We start from the raw sequence: 20,997 nt of genomic DNA on the forward strand, positions 1-20,997 counted from the left end.
CATTTTGATTTTTGACTGCGATATAATTGCTACAACTGATCTGATGAGATCATACCAAGAGTACTAATGTTCTGAGACTGAAATACCATACCAATATACATGATGGTGCAGGAAATCCCTGCATATTTTCAATTAGGTTGAGAATTTTTTCAAGGCGTAAACATGGGTTAATCTTGTAGGTTTCCTGGCTTGTGCGATGATGCAGAACCAACGAAGACTACAATGCTAATAAAAGCATCAATTGATCTTAGTTTATCATCAGGGCCTGTAATGTGACATGATCAAGAGGAATGAGTCGGATGTCGCTAATATTTTGAGTTTTTGGCAAAAAATGTTCAACTTCTTGTGTTTCCTGTTTTCAGCAATTGATAAATTGCTCATAACTTGGTAACCAGATATCATTGAGCTGGAGCTCCACGAACATAATAACCAGATATCAGTATCATTGAAAAAACTCAAATATACCACTTTTATCGATCTGTCAAAATGTTAGTTATAATAAAGAATTAGTCACAATTACAAATACAATTTACATGTTCTTTTTGTGTGAATGTCTAGTTTTTTCCAGAAAAAATCGGCAAAAAATCAGACTTTTTCTCAAAATACCATGAAAAAAGTCGGGAAAAAAAAAAAAAAAAAATCGCATTTCGCATTTGGTCATGTTTTTTGAGGTGGGACCCAATTGTGTCACATCTTGCAATTTGTCAAAAATCAACTCCTTTTTGTATTTCTGATTATATTTCAAAAGTTTTCACCCAAACTAGTAAAAGTATACATTTTTAGAAAGCATATATTGTCATGATTGCAAATCTGTAAAGTTTGAGTGGATATACAGGGTGTACCAAAAAATATACAGGGTGATTCCATTGAAAAATACCGAAACAATTAAATTTCTTTACCACTCCAATATTTCTACATAGTATATTAAATTGGAAAATGAACTTGATATTTGAATGTACACAATTAGTCCTTTCATTAAATATATAGTTTGCACTATATTTGTTAAGCCCATTGTGTTATACAAAAAAAAAAAAAAAGTTGTAAATTAATTTTTTTAATTTATGTAAAATTTCCCTAAGTGCCATTAAATTTGGAAAATATATTCAAAATAGTTTACAGAATTGCTATAATATCAAATTTAAATATCCAATTCCTATATAGGGTGTTCCAAAAATCAATATACAGTGAATAATTAGTAACAAAGGTACATGTACATGTAGGCGTATACATGCACAATTAGCCTATATCAATGAACTATACTGCGCCAATAAAGTATCCTTACACTTGGAAAAATAATCACAATTTCCAAACTGAACAGAATTGGGGTAAATTTGTTTTTTTAATAGATGCACTATCTAATCCTGCAGATTATGACACCACATTGAATCCAATGTGACTTCAAGAAGCAAAGTTACAAGCATTTGATTGGACGAAGGTACAGTTTTAAAAGTGACAAACTGGCCTATTCAAAACACCACAGACTAGACATCTGGTTTGAGAGAGGTGAATGGCTAACTTATGCGTTTGGCTTTAAATTAAAACAAAAGGAACAAAAGGAAACGGAAACAAAAGAACTGGCAAATAAAATGAAAGTTATGAAAAGTACAGAGAAGTAAAAACTGAAATAAAAACTGCTTTAAATAATGCTTCATTGAAGAAAGGGTGTTGTGTCTTTGTTGCGCTTGTTGGAATCTTTTTGTGCCTTGTATAGGCCAGTTTGTCACTTTCAAAACTGGACCTTCGTCTATTCAATTGCTTGTAACTTTACTTCTTGAGGTCACATTGGATTGAATGTGGTGTCATAATGTGCAGGATTAGATAGTGCATCTATTAAAAAAACAAATTTACTGCGATATTGTTCAGTTTTGAAATTGTGATTATTTTTCTAAGTGTAAGGATACTTTATTGGCGCAGTATATTTAACAATAACCAGAGATCAATAGTGTCATCAGATTAAATCCTTTGACTGTAATAATCTCCTTTGAGAAGATTTATTTTATATTTCAAAGATAAAACAATATTGAAATTTATTTCATATGCATGCATGCAAAATTAAAGCCCATTGTATTATATGACCCATATTCCACTACATTAATTAAAAGCTTGTTAAATCCTTAATTACTAAGTTTATTAAGATTAACTAGGCAATTATAGTTAATAGTATAGTTATAGAAAGTTACAAAATAAGATTAACATTATGCAAATGCATGTTTACTTCTACTAGGCAACAAAGTGCATAAATTTTATTAATGAACATCAACTTCCCATTGGAATTACACAGAGCTCCTCCGCTTCCGGCTCCTCCACTTCCGGCACCACCCCTGACTAATTAACTTAATTAAGCTGTTGTAATTAATTAATACATTTGTTTAATTGTATTTGTTATTAATTCATTAGATTAATAATTTATCTTCAAAATAAGACCAAAACAATTTGTTCATGATGAATTTTAGCAAAAATATAGGAATAAGTAGACAAAATGATTTAGCAAAATGTGACAGCACCACCTTTTTTAGGGTCCCAGTATAAAAAACATGACCATTTGTTTTTAAATTTCTCGTGAGCTTTGAGACAAACCTTTTTTTTTTTGCCTAAGTGGCAATATTTTATGTTGTTCAGTTTGAAAGAAATCTATTTTCCAAATATATCGGGTCACCTTCCTTTAATTATTTGAGATCAAAATTTAAAATTAAATCGGCACATCCCCCTTAAATACACGTTTTTAAACCGGGGTGCTTGGATAATCTTGGCATCTCGCCCAGAGATAAGAAGATTTAGAGACCACAAGATTGGCCATCGTAGAAGCGGCGTCCATTCGATTTGTCTGTGAAATCATGGTCAACTTCTACGCCGTTTTATAAGAATTCTAGAGGGTGTGGTCTAGTCTCCAATTTAAAAAAAACCGTAAGGTAATCCAATATCATCGCTGTCTATGGTTTCTTTAAAGTAGAGACCACACCCTCTAGAAATCTTGTAAAACGATGTAGAAATTGGTCAAATTTTACGTATAAAGTGAATGGATGATGTCATCACGAGGTCGATTTTGACGTGAAACGCTAAGCTTACCCAAGCACCCCTGCGCGAGGCATACCCCTACTATATAGCTTTATATGTATACGCTAATGAACAAGCAAGCACGACAACCTTTTGCTATAACAGTGAAATGTTTATTTTTCTCTGTCCATCTCTCTTTTGGCATGCATATTTACGAAGAAATTACAAAGAAATAATTACATTATGTATACAAGTTTTTACAGAGTGATATGCGATACTTCAACGGTAGTGACCTAAGAGCCTATAATTTAATTGCGTGGCAAGTGTGACGACAACGTATGAGTGTTTAGAAGTTGGGACTAATCAGAATCAATTGAAATTCATCGGACAAGAAAATACTGGTCAAAAACATTTAAAAACAAGGAGAGATTAGTAAATTTTGCACTGCATTTTTAAAAAAATGTGTCGCCGCCGTTGGACATGGCAATTTAAATATCATACACATCACGCATGTAGGACTACCCAATCCGGTGTAATAAAACTGAGTGTCCCCCATAACCAGGCGTCCCCGACAAAGAAATTTCTACCGTATTTAGTCAAATAAACGCCCCGGGCGTTACATTTCCCAAGGGGAGGGGCCGTTTATTCAAGGTCAATTTTAGAAAGATAAAAAACGCTAAAATGATGAAATATGAACTAGAAACACTGACTTCTGGCTCACTTCCGGGTTTCCAATCCAGATTTTCGCCAATTATTGATGCTATTATTGACCATGTGGGGAACTACACAAGATGGCATGGAAATATCTGCATTTTGAAACATCTTGGTTGAAAAAAATGGTAGGGGGCGTTTATTTGAGGGGGGGGCGACTATTTGACGAAATATGGTATTCATGAACGGAATAAACCGCAACCAATCTAGTCAATATAGCCTAGTCAATGATTTTGTGAACGTAGAAAAGATGTCCATTGTTCCCCGAACTCTGAGGCACTAGGACGCTGTATGTTATACCTGCATGGTCCTTTAAAAAATCAACGGTCCTTTAAATTGTCACGGCCCCTTAAACACTTTTGACCAGACATGGACCTTTAAAAAATAAACCAAGACAAGAAACATCATACTTTTAAAAAAAAAATCCAAAGATTTTTGCACATGCAGAGTGATCCAAAAGACCTCAAGTGACCATATGTGACCTTTGACCTCACTTCTTTTGACATCACACATGCCACTCTTTATACGCAATTGTCATTAGGCCGAAAAAAATGTTTTAGTTCCCATCTCCTCCAATCATCGATTTCTGGGATTTTTTTCGGAATTTTTATAGCTCTAATGCTTATAGTCAAACCCTTGTCCTGTTAATATTAAGGTGCAATAATGTAATGTTTTAGGTTTTTTTTGGGGGGGGGGTACTCCATTGTCCCAACCTCTCAGAATCTTAATTCTAAAAGAGTGCTTCATTGCTTTCCTCAAGCATGCCGAAAAATCCCGAAAATAGCTATCAATGCTACATTTTGTAATAGTTTTGCCTTACAAAAAACCCTCATCACTTCGCACGCTAAAAATCCTCCAGACGAGAACCAATACATTAATTTTACGCGGATTTAATATGTCTACGTCCCATTGAAGTCCATAAAAGCATTGGGTGTAATGAACAAACATTTTTGCCCGGACAGACGGACGATCAATGGAGCTCATTTCATATTCCACTTTTGGACAAAAATTAGTATACAACATAAAATATAACAAGCTACATAATTTATACATGTACATCCCCCGTTTGTTCAGCAATACGGAAGTACATTTGGCTGCGATATCACATGAGGCCGCAACGGCACCCAACCATATCCTCCGTATTGTGTGGAACAAGACAGGGATAACGAATCTGACATGCAGTGGACATTCGTCATACAAATATCGAACTCGTCGTTGGTTCGTCCGATATTTTTATGACTCATCCGATATGTTATGGTAATGGTATCATGCTCAGCCATCCAATATTATATCAATATCAAGTCATCAAGTACATTGTAACTAGTGGACGTATGTACTATTTACATTTCGTTTAATTAACGCAGCATGAAACCATGTTATTTTAAAAATCATAATAAAATGAACCCCAAATTAATTACTTAATTGGGATATAAAGGCCAGACAACTTCTTTTAAAATACCAATTTTGAAATTTGCTAATTTGTGTTAGTCTCGAGCGGCGTATACTGTAAAAACGTTTTTACAAACACTGGCACTATTTGTGCCATAAGTCAGTCCATTCTCAAAGCTGGATAAACATCTTTACGCCTGCACATTAGCAGCCAAACTTCGTCTTGCTTTGTTGCACTTGTTGGAGATTGCGCGGCGAATGGCCTCACCATTTGGCCCTACCGTACAACCTGCAAACTCTTTCTCTGCTTGGGCCCAGATCGCCTTAAAGTTGACTTCATCCGCAATGGACCTTTTCTGTACTGACGCCTCCATTGACAGCCGTTGGGCCACCCTTCATGTTAAAGTCTTTGAGTTCCTCTTTACTATATATAACTGACAACAACTTCAGCACATACTTCAATCCTGTAATATCGGGTTTTCTCATGATAGAGAAATATGCATCTCTGTCTATGTTTGTGAAGGCACGATTGTTGCCTATTACAACTGTATCTTCGGTGGTGCCCGGTAGAAATCTTGGTGGTGGCTGGGCCATGGGGGCTGCTGGAGCTACTTGTTGGTTAGGGATATGGTAGTTAGGGATGTGGTGGGCAGTTGATGCAGCTGGATTGTTGAGTCTGTCGAGGATTGCTGTCATAGTGGTTGCCAAAGTGTCCATTTTTGCCTGTAAAAATTTCAAGCGGGAAATTCCCTTAAAGATATTTTCGCGGTTTCAAGTATCAATGACAATTTTGCGAGGTGTTAAATTCGCATGTTAACAAAATGATATGTTTCTTCATTTTTGAACATTTTCGCGGGTTGTTTATTTTTGCAGGCACATATTGATCAGAAAAATCAACGAAAATAAAACCACCACAAAAATTTTCAACATGTTTACACTTGCTGCATGCTGGCTGACGGCACACTCTTCGAACTCTCTCATGGTCGGACGGACGGTCAGTACGAAAACCCTGGAAATAGTGGACGGTGGACCTTTAGATCAAATTGAAAATACTTTCCTTCGAAATTGGTCTTGAGGATCAATGTCAATTGACGGAATTTGCAATTATATTTATATTATAAAATGCAGTACCACAACACATGATGATGTTTAAAATCTTTGATCGTTCACAACGGAATGATATGTCGACTTCATGGTGACATGGTTGCCCGGGTGGTTACTTTATTGCTGAATCTGTTTCATATTGGAAATATGCCGAAAATGGACAGCATTTTGGTCATGGAAGCCATTGGAAGGAGAAAATAATTGTATTTACAGTACCGGACGAATATGCATTGGACCATTTGCATTTGGGGAGATCCAAGCCTAAATTATTTTTGGATAATTTTTGAATGATTCATGATGGCATATTATCACCACGGCCGGTGACACCACCTGTTTGATCCCCGCACCAATTCCGAGAGCCGATGCACAAGTCATATACCGATAATTAGCTCGAAACATCGTAGCCCTTTACTCCTTCAAAATGGAGATTGTCATTGCGATCGTAGTGCATAAGTTAGAGCAACCTCGGGCTAACCGATAATGTTTTCTCAATTGGTGATCACCACCCCAAAAAATCGACGGTTTGTCTTCCCTGTACAACCTCTAGTCTGGTCTATATTTCCGGCTATTTTACAGTGGATAAAGATAATTACAGATATAAAATAGATTGTAACTGCACATCCCCACTGTACGTGGTGTTTTGATCATTTTTATACGCTCCCGGGACTCATGCAAGTTCAATCAATAGGCTACGAGATCCCTATCGCCATGATCGTTGTATTGTTGCCCTGACTTCCCGGGGCTGGATCATACCCATCTACCGCCGCATGATGATGACCGGGGCACGGAGTTCGACCCACATAACAGAATAATAATACAAATTTAAAATTGATAACAACATTGGCATTCAATTAAACAGGCTAGCAATAGCAGTGAATCAGAGAAGATCAAGGTCTAAATCTTCTCTAGTTTGATAACAATAAAGTCACTGGTTAAATGTCAGGTCAGTCGGAATCATAAAATCATTAAACATTAATTATTAAAATATGAAACAAAAAGCCAGATTCCAGGTAGAAACCTCGCAAAATTTTGCATTAAATGGATCGCTCTTTTCCGAAGTTTTATTTTTTAGGGATGCTCTAAATGCAGGGAATCTTTTGATGCTTTTTTTGCGAATTTTTATAGTTGTGGGCCTACACTTCACAAACTGTGTACATGGAGTGTTTTGCCGGGTGTACATTTGGTGTATTTGCGACTACTACATTAACAAAAAGTCACGAACATTTTTCCACCATGGTGGGATAATTCTGAATTGACACTTAATTTGGGTGTACTTTGTCTTGGGTCCAATCTCTATCATGGAAAGTTTGCTATACCGTATCTTTGTAAATATAATGATTGTCTGTTCTAGATTTGTGTTTTAGTGTTTCATATTTGAAAGAACTAATGTTTAATTGCAACATTTCGAAACCACAAACCCAAACTGGGTGCTACATGATGTACGAGATTGGGCTACGAGTATGCATTTTACCAAGTTAGCAATATAGTAATTGCTTCATTTTGCATGCATGACTTTCTTTATTATGTACTCAAAATCGGATTTTATTATTATAAGGCAGTTGTTTACGTGCATATAGGCTCCTTCACAGCCAGTTTCTGTCGTGTATGTTTGCGAGTGAGCCACAAGCAGACTGGGTTGCCAGGGACTACAGGAAAAAATACATGTTTTTGACTATAATAATGTAAATTAGTGAGGTCTGGATTTGGCACCTTACCAGCTATACCGATAACACAGCTAATTGGCAATCTGAAAATAAGCACTTATTTGGTAAACAGACGATACTCTGATTATTTATGGATGGAAACTTAGGAAATTGCTGTTTTAAATAATTGATATAAAAACATATATTTTGTTTCTCAACGATGAAAATCCGATCACAAATAAGGTTTTTAGGAACCATTTGACATTAAATATTTTGAACAATTGCTCTATGAAAAATGATATAAATGCACCCCCTGCTGATCCAGGCTACTGATAAGCTGCCAACAAGTGACCACTAATTCAACTATTATAATGAGCAATCATCTGACCAGCCAGGAACCAAGCTGGGTATACATGTAAGGTGCCCAGGCACCTGCACTGTTAACTAGGGTTAGTTACCATCACTGATGTTGGGAGTGACACTAGTGGGGGGAGGGGGTAAATACCAGTAATTGGGGGTAGATAGTGGCTTTGGTTTTATACATTTTGGTAGAGCAACTGGGCAGTTAGTAGTAACAATATAATCAACCCATTCAGAAAATAAAGATTGAATTGTGCCAGGGAACCACTGGGATTGAGTAATCAGTCTTTTTGATTATAATTGTTAAAGGTCATCTGAGCCTGAGGTGGACTAAAGTCCGATTCTTACCCCACATCGCTTTTAGAATATCGCAGTATCGTGCGATGAAATTAAAATGTACATTTTAATTTCATTGCGCGATGCTGCGATGTTTTAAAAGTATGTGAGGTCTGCATCTCCTTTTATGGTCATTCTGCCGACCTTGATTTTCCAGCAGTCAATCACAAGCGTGCACGGCTGCGATATCGCAGCGCGATGCTATAAAGTTGAGCGGACCAACATTTACATCGCGCGATGAGAATTTTCACCGCTGAGCTCGTAAAAACCTGGCTCAGATTAGTTTTTATAGCATCGCATCGCGCTGCGATGTGGAGTAAGAACCGGACTTAAGTATATATTGTTGGATTGTCAGAATGTTCAAAGTCATGCCATAAAACGTAATCACAATTAAGCATAAACCATCAAGGTCGTATCAAGCACGTTAGCAGTTACTGATAAAAGATATTTTGATTGTCATGGCTGGTTATGATCACCCGCAGCAAACAATCTTAAAGTCGTCTGAATATAGATTGTTGGATTGGTGCGAAACTCGGTGGATGTGATTTCCATAAATTAAGTATAAATTAAGTATAAATTAAGTATAAATTAAATGTAGACCTATTTACCACACATTTTTCAATGTAAAATTACGAAACATGAATTTTATCCATGATGTTGTCTTTTTAAAGACATTTCTTGTTTAATATAAAGTCACTGTGAGAGGAGTGTGTGAATTTAATTTTGTCTCGATATACATGTATTGTAGCAGCCAGATTCCTCCTCTTCTGCACAGCATGCATCATCTAATTGATCCATGTAAATTGAAAATCAATACCCAAATGACTGACATTGGCATGTAAACAAACTGACTACGGCTCATCGCACAACCCAGGAAAGCGCGCTCCTAATTTAAGTGGCTAATTGCAGTGTTATAATCACACAGGATTTTAACAAAAGAAGGCTAGCACAGGAAAGCTGCAGGATGGCGCACACCTTCCTGTGTAAGGGAATTTCGAAAAGAGCCCTAAACTAAAGCTCATGAATAGGTTTGGGTATCGTTTTGGTGATACGTATTAAAATGCCTGCAAGACACTTTTTACCTACTTTTTTTTTACCCCAGTTATTCCAGGCATTTCTGATCATATGTAGTCCGATTTGACATTACAGAACTGTCTATGCCTACAAATATGTACATTGTGTTCACAAAATTGAACCAAGCATTCAGCGAGTATTTATAGGGTCGAAGTGAGTACGGTAACACATAATTTGCAAACACATTCTTTTTGACTGATTTCACTATAGTGTCATTTTCGGGTAATTTTGTACCCGGGTACCCAGCACATTTTTCGGGCGGGTAACCGGGTACCCGAAATTGCAAAAAAAAAAGTTATTTATTTTTTCGGTTTTGTAGGGTCCCTGGACCTACATACATGTGTACATAGACCTAAATGCTAGGATCATTCATGGTTGACCATGTTTTGAATTTCGGGTACCCGGGCAGGGTATTTCCTGTCTGGGTAATGTAATCTCGGCGGGTACCCACGAGCCCGCCCGAAAATGCCAGCCTTACTATAAACACAACGTTTTGTCTTGCAATGATTTACCAGTGCACTTTCTATACCCTAAACCGATAAAATAATATCACTAGTACTAGTCATCAGAAGTACAATTTAATATGCTGACCTGATGGTAAACTCGGTTTTGTGTTGGCATACAAAATGTATGTTGTGACTGTCAACGATGTGCATGTACAAGTTCTCCCATACTTGAGATTTGGTCACTGGCAGTTAGAGCTCTACATGTACTATTTTAAAAAGCCTTAAAAATTTAACAGGCTTAATCAATTTTCCGCATTTTCAATTCAGGCGACAAAAAAAACACCAATCCCTGTTCTATGGGCCCAACCGACTCAGATTTTCGGTTTTTGAGATTTTAAAAAAATTTGCTGTATGCATGTAATTTAGCAGCCATTTTTTGATATGAAATTGGATTGATTGAACTCATATTGATCAACCTTTGATCGATTGATGAGTTTTAAAATATTGGACGAGATGTAGTCGAGTCCCAAATATGTAGCTTGATCATTGAGCTTGACCAATTTATACATGTATTGGACGTACACCATCATCATTTTTTATTTTTATGTTTTGAATCCAATATTTTTACACACTTGAATTAATCACACACTTGCATCAAACATAATAATGGCGGTGAGTTTGACGGAAATTGTATGCAAGTTTTGGGCAAAAAGTAGATTAAGCATGCAAACTGATGGGAAAAAATGAACGAAAATGAGTAATTTATTTATAAACTTCGGTAATTTTTCGAGTCAATTGCAAACTGTGGCGTAGCTAAGGGAGGGCACATGCTCTGGGCACAGTCATAAGGGTGCACTGAATTGACCAATTCAGCATCAATTCTGCGCCCCAGCACAAATGTTTCAAGAAGGTGGGGTGGCATTATGTATGCTTGCCCCTGGGTACCACAACCCCTAGCTATGCCACTGCTTGATAATAAATAACAAAAAACGCCCACCCGACCAACCCTATTTGAAAGGTACGCCCGCCCATAGAACAAGGGTGTTTTTGTCACCTTATCCACATACTTTGTGGGGAAATTTGATGGGTCAACCATGTTCAGTAACATGGACTTTTGTTTCTTTATGAGTGCAAAATACTACACACTGCACTCAAGAGGTGAATAAACAGTCAAACATTTCAGCCCCCACACTTTTGTGTATTCAAGCCATATTGTAACATTTGCTGAGAAGGACACCTTCAATGTTTTTCAATATTCTGATTTTAACATGATTCTAATAAAATTTAGTAAGCTTTAGGTGCAACGTCTAGTAGCAACTGGTGCAACAGTGAGATTTTAAAGAAAACAACCGAGTACATTGATCATTTATTTAATTATTGCGATCAAAGTATTTGTTGAATGTGTACGCAATGCCCATAACATGGAGTGCAGAAAGGTCATAATGCAAAAAAGGACCGAACTCGATCACACATCAATTGGTAACATATATATACGCTGGTATATAGTTTTCTTTGTCTGCAGGATGTACCGGTAAGTAGGCCTGACGAAAAAACCCTGGAAATCTGGAAAAGGTGTGTGAATTTGGGGTAAAAAGATCCCAAAACTGGCTGAAAATAAATAAAAGTGCAGAAATTTGGACAAAAAACCCCCTGGAAATCCAGATTAACCCTAAAAACTTACATTCCCGTACAGTCTGTTCAGGTCAATATTAAAAGGGATGTACAAAATGTATCTGACAGTGAAAACTAACATTTTATGGAAATGTTACAACATGGCTTTATTCCAAATATGATAATTTTAGCACTAATTTTCAGAAATTGTTTAATTACATGTACCAATAAATAAACCCTTTCATTTTGGAAAATTGATCAAACTTGTTTAATTTTTGCTGGCGTTAAATGCAAGACTACTTACCCGTCCTGATCCTTGTCCTTGTTGTGCAGGAGATGAAATTGTTGACGGTCCAGAGGGTGGGGACTGAAACATAGCACTTGAGGGACTAAAGTCTGATGTTGATGGGGTAACTGCTACTGGGCTATTTGAAGGGAACTGGGAGGAAGCTATCTGTGCCATGTGTGCTATTTGTTGGGATGATGTGCCAGGAATGTCTTGCAATGATTGCTGAGTTGTCATTGGTGTCTGATCAGTACCACCTCCTGGAAACACAGGATATGTACTAGTCTGTGGAGCTTGATGTGATGGTCTGTTCAGATAATGTGACCCACGACCTCTGCCTCTACGAGGCGCAAGTTTGATTTGAGGCTTCATGTGGAACGTTAATGTGTGTTTTTGTAATACATGAACACTTCTGAAGGCTTTATGGCATACACCACATTGGTAAGGTTTTGGTGACATTGGCACTGGATACCGGGTAACACCACTTCTAGCAGTAACAGGTGTTTGTACAAACAATGGAGTTCCAGTTAGTTCTTGTTCTTGATGGCTTGAAAAATCTGGCTCATCATCCTGTTCTTGTTTTGTTTCTGTCTCTTCAGAGAAGTCATCATTTGCATCAATAATCTCAATTGGTTCTTGTTTAATTTGTACATCCACAATATCATCTGGGTCATTTTCAAATTGCTGGGCTTGGGAGACATTCAATGAAGTATCAGTGGAAACATGTGAGTTGGTAGAAATGTGCATCGGTACAGCCACATCTTGTGCCATAGCATTGTCAGTTTGATCTGAAAAATCTGTTGTTTCATTTTGACCGCTGTATGTCTGGTTAGCTAACAAGTCCCCTACAGTTCCTCCCATTGAACTTACAAGTTCTTCTGTTGAGATACTCGCTTGTGAGATATCACTTTGAACTGATTGGTCCGTCAATGGCAAGCCGGTTATACCGGACACTGATTTTTCATCTGGTGCCCTTTTGAGTGCATTGTTGTTATAAGCCTTCTGTATAGAGCCTGTGGCATAAGACTGATGAGTTGTGGGTGCTGATGCATCTTGTAGTTTGACTAGGATGTCACATCCTGTTTGAACTGCTAATGCATGTGCCTGTTGATAGCAAAGAAAGTGGTGAAGTATGTTATTTTTGGGGGTCAAGTTATGACTGGAATAATAAATTGTCATTTTTGCTTTACTTAGCTAATTGAGCTCAGACACGTTTGATGAGATATACTAAGTTAGTACCAGCGTTCGAAATTTTGGTTGTCCGGTTGCCCGGGACAACTAAAAAAGTCACCGGACAACCAAAAATACTGATTCGGTTGTCCGCCGGACAACCATAAATCTAGCCAAAAGTCACATTTGTAGGTCTACGGACAACCAAAAACTTAGACGGACAACCAGAAATTGTAATCTGGTTGTCCGTGGGACAACCATTTATTTTTCCTAAATTCGAACACTGGTTAGTACTTAATATTATCTACTAACTCCGACAAATTGGACATTAAAATATTTTTAGTTTTCGGGCAGCGGCCCCAGTATGGTTCAAATGAAATTTTTCCCATTTTGGGGGCCCTTGGTATAACTTTTGTTTGGAAGCAACAAGCAAGAAATGGATTTGATTTCAGCAAATTTGAAATCTACCCCCCAAAAAAACCCAGAGTAGAGCATTTGAATGTTCTAGGGGTGTAGTTTGGGAGAAATGGCCTCTTAAAGTTGGACTTTCGTGCAACAACTCACTTTTCATGCCGACCCCCGTAAATTTTGAATTGACGCTATGCAAAATCAAAAGAGAGCTAGAGGCTCAAATTTTCAGGTTTTTCATTTGCTCATTGATATCTATCAATACCCAAACATGGGGTATTGTGTGCATCCCTTAGTCAGCAGGCAATGGAATGACCCTGGAATAGAAATAAAGGGTGTTGCATTATCTTTTACACCCAAATAATGTGTCATTGGCAGCAAAAATGTTTCAGTAACGGACAAGGCTCACTCATTAATTACATTTTTACTGCCTCCGACACATTATTTGGGTGTAAAGGATACTGCATTGCCCTTTATTTCTTAAATAGGGGTAGGTCAGTTTACACCAAATGATATGTGACCCGGCAGCACAAACGAGCCGTAAATTCCCTAAATTGTATTCTGAGTTATGGTGTAAAATGTGTACGAAGGTCGTATTCATCGGTCACTTAAGCTGCCGCGACATCTGTCTTATTTTGATAGTCACAACACCAATCAATAATCCTATTATTGAAGTGGATAATAAGCTTCTACCTTAGATGGCTATAGAACTTTTAATAGCTCTGGTCTTTGTTTGCTTTTGCTAAATCCTTTTCAAGTGGTGGGTTATTTGTATAGGTATGCATAACCAACAATTAACAATGAGATAACCTTCTTAAACCTCGTTGACTTGGGGATGATTTGAAATGACCGCCAATTATGACTGTTTGATATTTATTGCCAGCAATGTGGAAAAAGAGACACACATAGAAACGGAAAAAGCTATCATTTTGTTGAAGGAGCAAAGTTTAACTAACCATAACTCCGCTTCTGGATATCGTTTGAAGTCAAATGATATACCATTTTTAAGTTTATGATGTTTATTTTTTAAACACGAAATAAAACAAAATTGACCGGTGGAGGAATTTACGGCTCATTCGCCGTGGACGGTCACATATATCAATTTTTTAAGGCTTTAGTAGAACTGTCAAATTCCTGATCTATATGGCACTTGCATGAAAGGTTAAAAGGTTGATAAAAATGACCTGCATTGAGAGTCAGTCAAGTGTGCTGGAGGACAAACAAACTATTATCATCCTCTGTGAATCTTTGGCGCGTCATTCAAACCCATGCTTTGTAAGGAATACCAGCACTCTGTAGGTGATATTTCATTTTGACGTGCTCCAATATCGTTGCTGTGCCTCCAGAGCTAGTGACCCGTGGCGTACATGAAACCTGCCTATAATGCACTCATTACCTTTTGAAATATTGTCTTCTTCAGGTTCTCCTTGATCCACTCTCGTAACTCGTAATTCTCTATGTAACGCATGTTTATAAATGTATTGGAACTGTGATGAAGAGATTAGTGTGCACTCCTACCTTTAAAAAGAAAGAAATTTGTAATAAATCAGTTACAAGTAGACTAATAAATTACATGGTGCATAAAAGCAAGTCCCCACCAAATTCTGAGATCAGTATTTTTAAGGCAATCACTCATGCCATTGTACCTTAATCCTTAGAACGTTGTTATAACACTCATGCCGCTGTACCTTAATTCTCTTTTGAATTATTTTCACATTATCAGAGATGCCACTAAGAACTACTCAAAAAGTCTGAAAAACCTGAAACAGCGCGTAAATTTAGAGTAAAAAGTCCCAAAATGCGCTGAAAATAAATAAAAGTGCGGAAACTTTGACTTTATGAAAGTAGGAATTAAGACAAAAGTAGGAAAAGTGGCATCTCTGCATTATAATCAATAACATACAAAATTAATATAATTTAAACACAGATGAAAAAACTTTTACATATGTACAGTTAGCGAGATCATACCAGAAGAGCTTGCCACTCGCACTTTGTGATGATTTTTACAATATTTTGAGGCCCTGATTTTATTTACGTTTTTTTTTTTAAAGTTACCAGCCATCTGATCAAAAAGTTACAAGCCAATAGGGGGTCAAGTTAAGCCCGAAACATCATGGCCCTAGTGAGGAATGCCATACGTACGTAAAAACGGGGCACCGTCAACTCACGTCGCGGTGATGACGTCACACTGACAGCATCTATTTATAGGAAGAATTCAAAACACGGCGACGATAACAGTCACAAGTCTGGTCTTGTACATCCTCAAGTCAAATGTGCTCAAAATTTACGAACATGCACTAAATATGTTTTGTTTAAGTCTCATCTTCATGTGAGGAATGGTAGGAAGTGGCATTTATGAGAAAAAGTGGTATTTTATGTGTACCCCGGACCAGATATGCTCAGGAGTCTCAGACCTTCGTACGGAGTGGAGAGGACAGTGGAAATCGTAGTGACGGAGGTTTGAGTACCTCGGGCTAGGTCAAGTTATGACTAAAATAACAAGGCGGTTCTCGAACCACGAGTCTCGCCTGCTTTTGCAACCGCATGCTTTCGCGATTACTTTCAGTAGAAGTAAATGAATTTCGCAACCGCCTGCTTTCAAGCGATTACTTTTGATAGAAGTAAATGAACCTGCAACAACCCATGGTGAACCCGAAATGACCTTCCAAAAATTTGGCTCTAAATGTTGCCCACAAAGTTTCATGCCAATACGACAGTTTTTACTAATTTGACCTCAGATGACCCCTGGTGATCCCGAAATGATCTCCCAAAAATTTGGCTTTAAATGTTGACTGTACCCACCAAGTTTCATGCCCATACGACAGTTTTTACTAATTTGACCTCAGATGACCCCTGGTGACCCCGAAATGATCTTCCAAAAATGTGGCTTGAAATGTTGACTGTACCCACCAAGTTTCATGCCCATACGACAGTTATTACTAATTTGACCTCGGATGACCCCTGGTGACCCCGAAATGATCTTCCAAAAATTTGGCTTTAAATGTTGACTGTACCCACCAAGTTTCATGCCCATACGACAGTTATTACTAATTTGACCTCAGATGACCCCTGGTGACCCCGAAATGATCTTCCAAAAATTTGGCTTTAATTGTTGACTGTACACACCCAAGTTTCATGCCCATACAACAGTTATTACTAATTTGACCTCTGGTGACCTCGAAATGACCTTCCAAAAATTTGGCTTTAAATGTTGACTGTACCCACCAAGTTTCATGCCCATACGACAGTTTTGACTAATTTGACATCAGATGACCTCTGGTGACCTCGAAATGACCCTCCAAAAATTTGGCTTTAAATGTTGACTGTACCCACCAAGTTTCATGCCCATACGACAGTTTTTACTAATTTGACCTCGGATGACCTCTGGTGACCTCGAAATGACCTTCCAAAAATTTGGCTTTAAATGTTGACTGTACCCACCAAGTTTCATGCCCATCGACAGTTTTACTAATTTGACCTCAGATGACCTCTGGTGACCTCGAAATGACCTTCCAAAAATTTGGCTTTAAATGTTGACTGTATCCACCAGGTTTCATACCCATACGATAGTTTTTACTAATTTGACCTAAGATGACCCCTGGATGACCTCAGTGACCTTGAACCACTAACCAATACAAACTGGTTCTGTCTCGGGTCAAGGTGCACCCACCCACCAAGTTTGAGGAATGTGCGACTCCTAGTCTCCGAGAAAATAGGCGGAAGGCAAACTTTAACCAAAACTTTAACCAAATTTGTCACATACACACACACACACACCCCCCCCCACACACACATACACACATACGGAAAAGTGATTATATAGTCTCCTGCCTTATCAGGCGAGACAATAAATTGTCACTTTTGATCAATCCCAGGGTAGCTTTAGAACCAAGCCAGGTTTGATACGGTCATATTTTGACATGTTTTTCCCCCTTCCTGTGTTTTATGTATAATACGGTCATTTTCACAGTAAAGGGTGTAACTTTTGATTTTTAGGGTCAAAATTTCAAACCACTTGAATATGTTTCTGTTTACTGTAATCATGCATAGAAGCAACTTAAATTCCAGTAAAATAATGTTTCAAGGCTTAAACCTTTTGATTTCTGATAAAAAATTTGACATTTCCATAACATTTTGGTTAAAATCTAAGAAAAATTTATTTTACATAAGCTCAGAAAATTATGACATGAAAGCTGGAATACATGTGAAATCCCATTCCAAAGTAAGTCAACAGATATAAGTTAAATTTTATACCATGTTTTGCTATGTTTGTAATTGCAATTTTGAAAATTTTTAACATCAAGGGTCATTTGCAATGGAAATTTCCCAACCTTAAACATATTTTTTAAGTTTTAATTGGGTTCCTAAAATAGTTTGAATGTCTAACTTCATGTACAAATACTACTTGATGAAAGGAACCTCCCAGCCAAGTTTCACAGAAATTGGAGTTATTGGCAATTCAAGCGATTTGTGTTTCGGAGGCTTCAGTTAACAACACAGGTGATCATAAAAGTAAAATATTTGGCTAACTACTACAAGTTGACGAGAAAAAATAGGTAAAAAATATCACAATTACCAATTTTCATGCTTTGCTTTTAAGTATTGAATTTCAGTTGTGACAAAAATTAAATTATCACAGCAAGTCATTTTTTTTGTTTCGGAGGCTTCATGTGTACGTTAACAAATTTGGTTAAAACATTGCAGAAGTAGTTTTTTTGAAAACAACACTGTTGGGATCATCTAAGCTGTTATTTTCTTGTGTGTATTGAATCAATGATTCTATGCGGCAGATATTGTAGATTTATAACATGGTAATTTTTTCACCCATTTGTTAAGTATGGTGTTATTTGCATGTGAAGCCTCCGAAACGGGCTTTCTTGGGTAACAGTATATTTTTCAAACATTAACCATAATATCATTTTTTTTTTAATTTATGACATTCTGCACATATCATGTAACAATTACAATGCAGATATCAATATGGAACACACCAATTTAGATATGCATAGATGACAATTAACCTTATTGTTGTTTCGGAGGCTTCATTTGTTTCGGAGGCTTCAATTGTTAACGGAAAGTTTGTATTGGGTCCCATTTTCAAACGGTGATATATATCTCCACGATTTAAAAACAAGTGACTTGAGGATCTACTTTGCTACATTTTGATAAATAGATTGGATGAGCTCTTTTATTTATATTTGCCCAAGCTTGCTGAACAGTTTGTTTCGGAGGCTTCAAAAAAGTTAACGGAAAATCGGCTCTTTTGAAGTCACGATTTTATAAAAATTTTAAATCGACTAATTTTTGTTACCGTACCCATTTCAAGTTAAGATATCAACTGTTATGAATCAAGAAGAAGTGAAGAAATAACCAAGAATTATGAACCAACGCTATACCCACAAAGTTTGTTAACGGAAAATGAAGCCACCGAAACAACAAATCTCGAAGTCCGGTTCTCCCTGGTCATGATCTCTTTTATTTTTTTCCGAAAAGCTGCAAAAGCATGAAAGTGAAATTACAAATTTTTATTGTTTTTTAAACATTGATCTTGTAGAGCAGACATGGTAGAGGGTAGTACGAGGAACCCCATACCGTAGTAGCTCTGCACAACGGTATGGGATGAAGTGTATACAAATAGCTAGTGCAACGTTGCACTAAAAAATACAAGGCTCATGTAGCTTAAATAGTTGCATGTTTGCTTAATATTACACAGCTTCTTGTACTTCTTGTCTAAACTCTTATGCTTGTAATTGTAATTAATACCCCATTATTTATCCAGAATAAATAAAAATTCATTAACACATGATCCACATCGGCGCACCAAAACTGAGATGGCACTTCAGGGCAAACTTAGATAGGGCAGCACCAATACGAAAATGTCATACCGATAAATGATGTGTCTGTTTTGCCCGTTATTTAAGTTTGTGTTGCGAACTAGGTAGAGGGTCAAACAGGTTGTCAATATTATTATTTTACTAGATTAATACTTGCAATAATAAATCCCTTGCATGCTAGTATAATGAAAGACAGAGATAAAGACTAGTTCGCGTCTGACGTCAGGGCAAATCAATGAAATGCGCGCTGTGTGATTGGTTGTTGACCTGCGCAGTACGGCATTTTCTGTCGATTTAGTCTTTTTATCTCCATCTTTCATTATTATAGGGCCATGTGTTTTGAACTCGCCACCCTTAGCGTTACATCACAAATATTATGAATTTTTACACCAATCAAGTTTCAAATTAGAATATCTCCACAACTATCAATCCTAAACTAGCAAAAGTATACATTTTTGGAAAGCTGAAGGCAAAAGCAATTTAAATATACACATTTCAACTCATTGTACAGGGTGACCTTGAAGTTATACAGGGTGGAATAAAAAAAATCCAAATAAAAAATGGGTCACTTAATGCATCACTTATTACTAACTTGCAGTTATAACCTGAAAGTAAACAACATTGATTTGGTTAGAGGTTAGGTGGAGCCTACTGACTTTGGAAGAAAAAAAATCACAGCTGTTTGGTAATCTCGGAATACAGGGTGTCCCAAAATATGTTCAATTTTTTTTAAAATTCAACATATTTTGAACTGAAACATCTTACCACTAACCCATACAGAAAAAGTAAGTCCATATTTAGATTCCTCATCAAATTTCCTCTCAGAAAATGTAAACTTTGACTATGATAGGATAAGTAATGAAAATTTGCAGCAACTTTTAGATTTTGAAGACATCCGCATTGCTTACTACAGTGTTTAATATGAAAATGGGTAGTTTTGGACATAAAAGTTTGCATTTTATAGACTAAACCAATCATAAAGAGTTCAAAATGATTAAAAACAATTAGCAGAATTAATAATCTTTCAAAAGAGCTCTTAACCATGTCTGTAGCCCATATGGATGCAAAGATATGATCAGTTGATTCAACGCGCACACACAAAATAGTCCCAAACAGAAATGTTTGGTAGACTCATAACCGGTGCGATCTTACCTTTCCGATGTTGATTAAGATACTTCTTGCATCGATCCCGAGATGCGGAAAACCAATAGTCATTTTGTCCCACATAAATGAATAAATAACAAAAACCCCGATCCCCGGTGGACTCACCCAAAAGGTGACGTCACACCATATGATCGCCCCTTATCCGACTTGGGATCCCCTACCGGACCAAACTTGTAGGGGTGGCGGGGTCCGGGATAATCAACATCGGAAAGGTAAGATCGCACGGTTATGAGTCTACCAAACATTTCTGTTTGGGACTAGACTCAGTACACCGGTCGATCTTACCGCTTCGATGTTGATTAAGATACTTCTTGCATCAACATGTGAAAGATCGATCTAGCAAGTAACCGACGGATGGAGGTACAAGATTGGTCAGCATCTGATCAGGGATCGGGAGCGGGTAACGATGGTTTTCGCGAGGTCAGAAAATATTTTCCCCCAACGGTCGGGAAACAAAAAAGACCACG

At 37.2% G+C, this 20,997-nt stretch overlaps 1 protein-coding gene across 1 annotated transcript in view; it reads right to left on the reverse strand.

Annotated features, from left to right (window-relative positions):
* The window catches only part of LOC140138073 (uncharacterized), a 91,954-nt gene that overhangs the window by 58,400 nt on the left and 12,557 nt on the right, over window positions 1-20,997 (reverse strand). The window contains exons 2-3 of the mRNA XM_072159919.1: window positions 14,929-15,050; window positions 11,973-13,058 (exon numbers count right to left, since the gene is read on the reverse strand). Coding sequence (XP_072016020.1) covers window positions 11,973-13,058; window positions 14,929-15,000 — 1,158 coding nt within the window. The 5' untranslated portion in view covers window positions 15,001-15,050. The remainder of the gene's footprint in view (window positions 1-11,972; window positions 13,059-14,928; window positions 15,051-20,997) is intronic.

Source organism: Amphiura filiformis, chromosome 17, assembly GCF_039555335.1.
Source record: "Amphiura filiformis chromosome 17, Afil_fr2py, whole genome shotgun sequence".
Taxonomy (NCBI): domain Eukaryota; kingdom Metazoa; phylum Echinodermata; class Ophiuroidea; order Amphilepidida; family Amphiuridae; genus Amphiura; species Amphiura filiformis.